The sequence below is a fragment of the Salvelinus sp. IW2-2015 genome, unplaced genomic scaffold (genome assembly GCF_002910315.2).
Source record: "Salvelinus sp. IW2-2015 unplaced genomic scaffold, ASM291031v2 Un_scaffold4454, whole genome shotgun sequence".
NCBI classification, from domain to species: domain Eukaryota; kingdom Metazoa; phylum Chordata; class Actinopteri; order Salmoniformes; family Salmonidae; genus Salvelinus; species Salvelinus sp. IW2-2015.
Window position 1 is genome coordinate 33,993 of NW_019945724.1, and position 6,505 is coordinate 40,497.

Sequence of the window (6,505 nt, forward strand, 5' to 3'; positions counted from 1 at the left end):
CTCCCTCTCATCTCATCTCCTCCCTCCCTCTCTCAGGGCTGATGAGTGGTTGTCGGCGGCGGTGGACTGTCTGGAGTTCCTGCCAGATGACTTGGTGGTTGAGGTGAGCAGGGGTCTGCCCCGCTGCGGTGAGGACCAGGGCCAGTGTAAGAGACTGGTGTATGGGATCCTGGTCCAGCACTACGGAGAGACACAGCACCCTCCACTACTCAGCAACCACGTCTTCGACATCCACTCCAGCATCTCTGAACTACTGGGTAAGAGCCATATACATGGTCTATGTGCTCTAGGGCATTTCCCCTGTCTAAATGGGTTTAGACTTTTTAATAACAAGTATTGTGCAAGGGATTCATTCAGRTGATTAAACCAGTAGGTGAAAGCCCAAACGTCATGAGTGGGGACAGAAAGAAGGGGGTTCAGATTTCTCTYCTGACTCTCACYAGGACCCTGAAGCCACACCTGGGGTTATCAACTAGTTTGGCTAAGATCCTCTCTCATGAATTCACACACCTGTGATTCCTCCCAGCCTGCCAGGGACACTAACACCTATCCTGTCCTCTCTGTGTGTCCATAGTGAATGGGAAGAGGGAGCAGGCTCTGGAGGCCCTACAGCTGTGTKTGAAACTACAGGACTCTCGCAGTAAAGAGGAACTACGCAGACTTCTGCGATTCATGGCTGTCGCTGCCAAACCACAGGAGGTCAAACTGCACAAAGAGGTGAGGGGTGTGTGTGTGTGTGTGTGTGCGTATACTGCTACAGCTCTCCCTGACTGTGTGTTTGTGTGTTCCAAACTACTCCAAGAGGTCAAGGATCATATCTAGCAGCCACTCTCTATATTCTGTATGTACGTAGATGTGAACGTTGTGTTGTTTTCCAGGTAGAGAACAGGATGGCGGTGAAGAGATCTTTCTCTAGTGCCATCGTCTACAGCATGAGACTGGCCAAGGGGAAGGTTGACCTACTGGTGCTGTTTATGGTGGAAAACCACTGTGACGTCTTCAAGGTGTGTGTGTACTCACCTTTTATCAGACTGTGTGTGTGTGAATAGGTGAACAGGTAGCGTGGGTGTGTGTGTGTGAATAGGTGAACAGGTAGGCGTGTGTGTGTGTGAATAGGTGAACAGGTAGGCGTGGGTGTGTGTGCGCGTGTGTGCGTGTTTACTACTCAAACAGTCTGTTAATAGACTGTTTACTACTCAAACAGTGGGAAGAACTTTGAATAGGACTTCATGAAAGACACTGATCTGAACACTCTTAGAAAAAAGGTGCTATCTAGAACCTAAAAGGGTTCTTCGGCTGTCCCCATAGGAGAACCCTTTCCACAGAGGGTTCTACCTGGAACCAGAAATGGTTCTACCRGGAACCAAAAAGGGTTCTCCTATGGGGACAGCCGAAGAACCCTTTTGGAACCCTTTTTTGGTGTGTAAWGTGTGTAAAGTGTGTAAWGTGTGTAAWGTGTGTAAWGTGTGTAAWGTGTGTAAAGTGTGTAAAGTGTGTAATGCCCAGCCAGGCTACCACATCTCTGATAGCTTTAATATTGGAGACGAGCTCAAACAGTGAGTACAGTTTGTAAACACAGAGTTGTGTGAGATTAAACAGATGAAAGCAGCGATGATCACATGGTTTAACTTATATGATCCTCTCCTTTCAGATTCCAGTGTCGTTGCACAAACTTGTGAGCGATAGACTGACCAACATTGTGAAGGGGAAAGACCCACAAGTCGTAACAGGTATGGGAGCTTTTGGTGTCTGTTTRGTTTGATTGTCTGTCTGTCTAGCTGTACTAATATCTGACAAAGCTTTACCTACCTTCTGTGTTTTGTGTGGTGAATGAAGACGTAATGCCCTCTCCCTCTCTATCTTTCTCTTCACTCAGTCTCTACATACTGCAGGCGAGTCAATGGAAAAGCGTACGTGGAGAGCAAACAGAAGACTACCAAAGAGGAACTATGGGCTCTACTGAAGACAATCCACGAGAACCCCAAACTGTCCAACAAAGAGAAGAGACGCTTGCTAGGACAGTTCTACAAGGGGCATCCTGAGATCTTTGTCCAGTACTTTGGAAGCAGATTGTCAAGTGATGATCTGTAGCTAACTAGGGTGATATTTAAGTGAATAACTAATGTATTATTTGTAAAAATAAAAGACAGACAGACAAAGGTGATGTAAATGTTGTAGAAATGCAGTGTACAAATAGATTTTATTTACTTCACTCATGTGAAGAGTTGAATGTGAAAGCTTGAATAAAATGTGAGAATTGTTTTATAAGTTKATGTGGAATTCTCTTCTTTTGGCTGCTACAGGGCCAGTCATCTCTGATGACATTTTGATAATAGAATTTCATGCTCAAATTGGATGTCAGCCTTATGAAGTAAAGATTGTCTCAGAAGGAAAGGAACCCATTTGTCCTGTCTTCCAGTGCAACTGGGACATTCAACAATGTATACAGAAATATGTTCAGACAATTACAGTCCTAGACAACTTCCCAGAAATATCATTTAAATACACCGTTTAGAGACTACAAGTGTCTGTCAAAATATAATAGATATTATTTMACATTTATACGGTTCCTCTGGCAACAGGCTGAACAGAAAGTGTTATTGAGAAGTCTAATTGTGTGACAGATGCACATGGCTTCTAGTGTTGTATTCCTCAACAAAACCCTGAGTCTGCTGCCACTTTGGGAGGAGAAGGTCAGGAGAAGTTCTGCGTATCCTGTTTCAATGAATGTATTCTTTCTCTGTGGTTCCACAATGCGGAGATGGTGTGGGAAATAAAGATGAAGCATTTCAGAACAGGCTGACGTGAGGCCGTCCGGTCTAGTCCACTCTGTCATGTGGTTTGCTCACACAATATCATTCAAAGTATAACAATGTCCAGAGATTGAGATCAGGCCGGAGGAAATTTGAAATCCCCAAGTTTGAGTCCTARTTCTTTTCCCACTGTTGTAAACATTCATTGAAATTCATATCCATATTCATACCATCCCTCGAGGTCTTTCTGATCTCTGTAGCTCAACCAACAGAGTAGCTGCCTCAGCAATAGAGAGACTATTGTTACTCAACAGCTGACAGTTACATAGCTAACATAAGCTACTCATTCATTCTCTGGGTTTCCATATCCCGTATTGTCCCAGAAGAAGACAGACTTCTTAGCCTGCATTCCCCAACGCTACGTCAACATCTTGTCCCAGAGAAGAACAGACTTCTTAGCCTGCATTCCCCAACGCTACGTCAACATCTTGTCCCAGAGAAGACAGACTTCTTAGCCTGCATTCCCCAACGCTACGTCAACATCTTGTCCCAGAGAAGACAGACTTCTTAGCCTGCATTCCCCAACGCTACAGTCAACATCTTGTCCCAGAGAAGACAGACTTCTTAGCCTGCATTCCCCAACGCTACGTCAACATCTTGTCCCAGAGAAGACAGACTTCTTAGCCTGCATTCCCCAACGCTACGTCAACATCTTGTCCCAGAGAAACAGACTTCTTAGCCTGCATTCCCCAAATGCTACGTCAACATATTGTTTGTCACAGGCAGCAACAACTTGGCTTCAGGAGAAAGACTGTCAATCAGTATAGGGACGCCTAATTGGTTAATCAGTTCTCTGATACTGATGTGACTAATGGCCTAGTTTAGCCTACTAGATCAGGAAAGTGCTTGTCACAGTTTCAGGGTCCTTAACCGCATTGCACTAAGTTCATTTAGGCAACCAATAACTGTATTTACACACGTAGACATATTACTGGCTGAACTGGTCCATTACCCAGAGTTCTAGGAAAACTGCAACATGTCATCAGTGTTCTGTGAAATTAGGAATCTGACAAGATAGTCCCAGTCCACACAGTATTCATTTAAGTAAAATAAGTTACCAATGCTTGTGTTACCTGCTGTGGAATATTAATTTTATAAATTGGACATTCACCAGATTTTGAGGAAAGGAATATAATGTTGGTGTCCATCACTGTATCTAGTGAAGTGAGGAATCTGACAAAAACCTCTCAAACCCACAGACAGCGTTTCTCAATGGATGGTCTTGTCCGTTGTTACGCACGCCTCTGTGAAGAGGAACGCAACACCCTGCTGCAACTCAACTCTCCGTGAAGCGAAAAAGGTATGGGCGGTAGGTGCGAGTAAGGATGACACAACAAAAGCAGAATTTTACCGTTTACAGGATTTATTTCCTTACACGGTAATATGGGGAAAAGGGGCTGGACGGAACCAAAGCCAAGAAAGTAAATATCAAAGCTTCCCCTCTCTCTATCTAACCTGACCTATCCACTTACTTTACTAACTTAGCACCACCTGGCTGCCCTAACCAAAATACAGGGGGTGGTCTGCCCAGGTTTACCTAGTGTGCCTAGACAGTAAATATACTACGGGTATATGTATGCCCGCGGGCCTCTTGCCTAAGCACTCCCAAAGTGCCTTCTCCTTCCCTGGGAACAAATGAAAACAGAATAATTATTACAATTCACACACAACATCAGAAACACAGGACATAGCAAAGCTGCTACCAGACAACAACTAACACAGACATACAACACTTTCTGATACACAACCAACACTATATCACAATCATAATTCTCCAGCAAGGATCTCAGCCTGCCTATCATCTCTCTCTCTCCTGAACAGAACACTGGCTTTTATAGCTTCAGGTGGCAATGGTGATTAGAAACAGCTGTATCTTGACGAGGGGCGGGGTTCAGCTCCAAATCATCATTTAGCCTGGGGTCGACCAATGTCAGCTGGTTGGGGGAACTCAGGAAGCAATGTCCTGAAACACACACTCAAATACAAGCTAACACACAAACTGGCGAACGTAATCACGCCACCACAATCTGCAAACATAGTTTGTAATGAAAACCCAACGCTCCAGTTAATACCCGTGAGTCAGTTGCGCTACAGCACACTTATTGCTCGCCTAGCACATTCACATAGCAGCTATCGTACTCATTAGTTAGTTAGTAGAGGTATCATGTTACGCACTTCTGTTTGCTCGGTCAAGTAGGACCTACACAATTTAACCACAATTTATTAAACTACTTCTTATCCAATATATGGTGTCCCTTCCACCACATGGTAATTGGGCCAGAGCGGTACAAAAATGACTTCTTAGGGGGACCTGTTTGAAACTTTCGCTTTCCTCAGTGCAAGTTGCACATATCCTGAATACCCACTGAGGTCCATTGTTAAAAATGACTTAACAAGTATAGGGACGAACCTGTCACAGACTGCGAGAACCTGTAGCCAGTGGTCAAAATATAATGCGAAGAGACTCTGCGTTACCCAAATGTCCAAGGAGCTCCACTGTGCCTGCTGACATGCGCACCAGAGATTGGACCAGCAGACTGCTGCACGCGCGAACGGTGTGGCAGTAAAACGCACTTGACAGACTTCACGGGCTGCCCAGAGTGCAATCTAAGCACACTGTGCACGGATGCCTTGGAACGCGTGTCGATTTGCGCACCGGAGCGCATCAAAAACTCCTGCTATCTCCCATTGTACACAAAAAGCTAGTCACTCGCAAGTCACTCGTAACGAGTTCTGTCACTAGAGTGGTGCTTAAGGCATCATTTTCCGTCATCAATAACTGGCCATACACTATCCTCCGAGTAAAGATAGCGAAAACACGCTCATCTTCTAGTATTTTTGCGAAAGCTATCTTCCTCAATGGATGAATCTTTACGCGAAGTCGCTTTTGTGCAACACACTTTGCCGAAATGTACTAGGTCGTCCCTTCTCCAGTGTATTTATGACAATTCAGACCAAAAAGAATGTCATGTCTACACTTGTGTGCTCTGCGGCGAATTTTGGGTGACAGACAAAAGAATGTCTATGCTCTAGAGTCACAATCTGGCGGGTCGGCCTTGAGTCTGAATTTTTGTTTTAACACGATCGCGCGAGTCTAGAGCCTATTAAGACTTTGTTCCAGGTCACGTAAAAACTGTCGGCCTTGGCAGAAGGAATACTCAGTGCATTGCTTCTAACTTCAAACCATTCTCAAAATATGGAACTAAAGCCCAAATCCAAACCACATCTCCAAGCTTGCGAGATTGTGGCCCTCGTTAACACACAAGCAGGAAAAACATGGGGAAATGGCTTGAAACAATTTCTCATTCCTGCAATTCTGATTTCTGGGATTTCTACTACCTCTAACACAGAAAGGAACGTTACCACAGCAACTATCATTCCCCAGTAGCAAAGTGAACTCCTTTTTAATGGCAGTGTAGACACTACACAAACACGGAAAGCCCTGATACCAAGCCTGACACTGTGGACCCAGTGTAATGTACAGGTACTGTTTTTTGTCTCCTATCCCCTGTAATATAACATGTGAGCCACATACGTTTCAGGAGACCAGGTAAGCATCAGTAATGAATAACTGACTGCGCCGCCCCGGTGTCCTCGTAAGATTTTAATGGGCCTTTTGATGCAGTCTTTGTTTCTCCAGTTAAGGAAACACAACCGTAGAGATAAACGGAGTCTAGACAGGATCCGGTTTC

The 6,505-nt window shown here is 44.7% G+C and overlaps 1 protein-coding gene across 1 annotated transcript in view; it reads left to right on the forward strand.

Moving 5' to 3' along the window:
* The window catches only part of depdc7a (DEP domain containing 7, paralog a), a 27,139-nt gene extending 24,871 nt beyond the window's left edge, over positions 1-2,268 (forward strand). The window contains exons 3-7 of the mRNA XM_070441640.1: positions 6-257; positions 575-717; positions 879-1,004; positions 1,652-1,730; positions 1,877-2,268. Coding sequence (XP_070297741.1) covers positions 6-257; positions 575-717; positions 879-1,004; positions 1,652-1,730; positions 1,877-2,091 — 815 coding nt within the window. The 3' untranslated portion in view covers positions 2,092-2,268. The remainder of the gene's footprint in view (positions 1-5; positions 258-574; positions 718-878; positions 1,005-1,651; positions 1,731-1,876) is intronic.
* Positions 2,269-6,505: the final 4,237 nt, after the last annotated feature.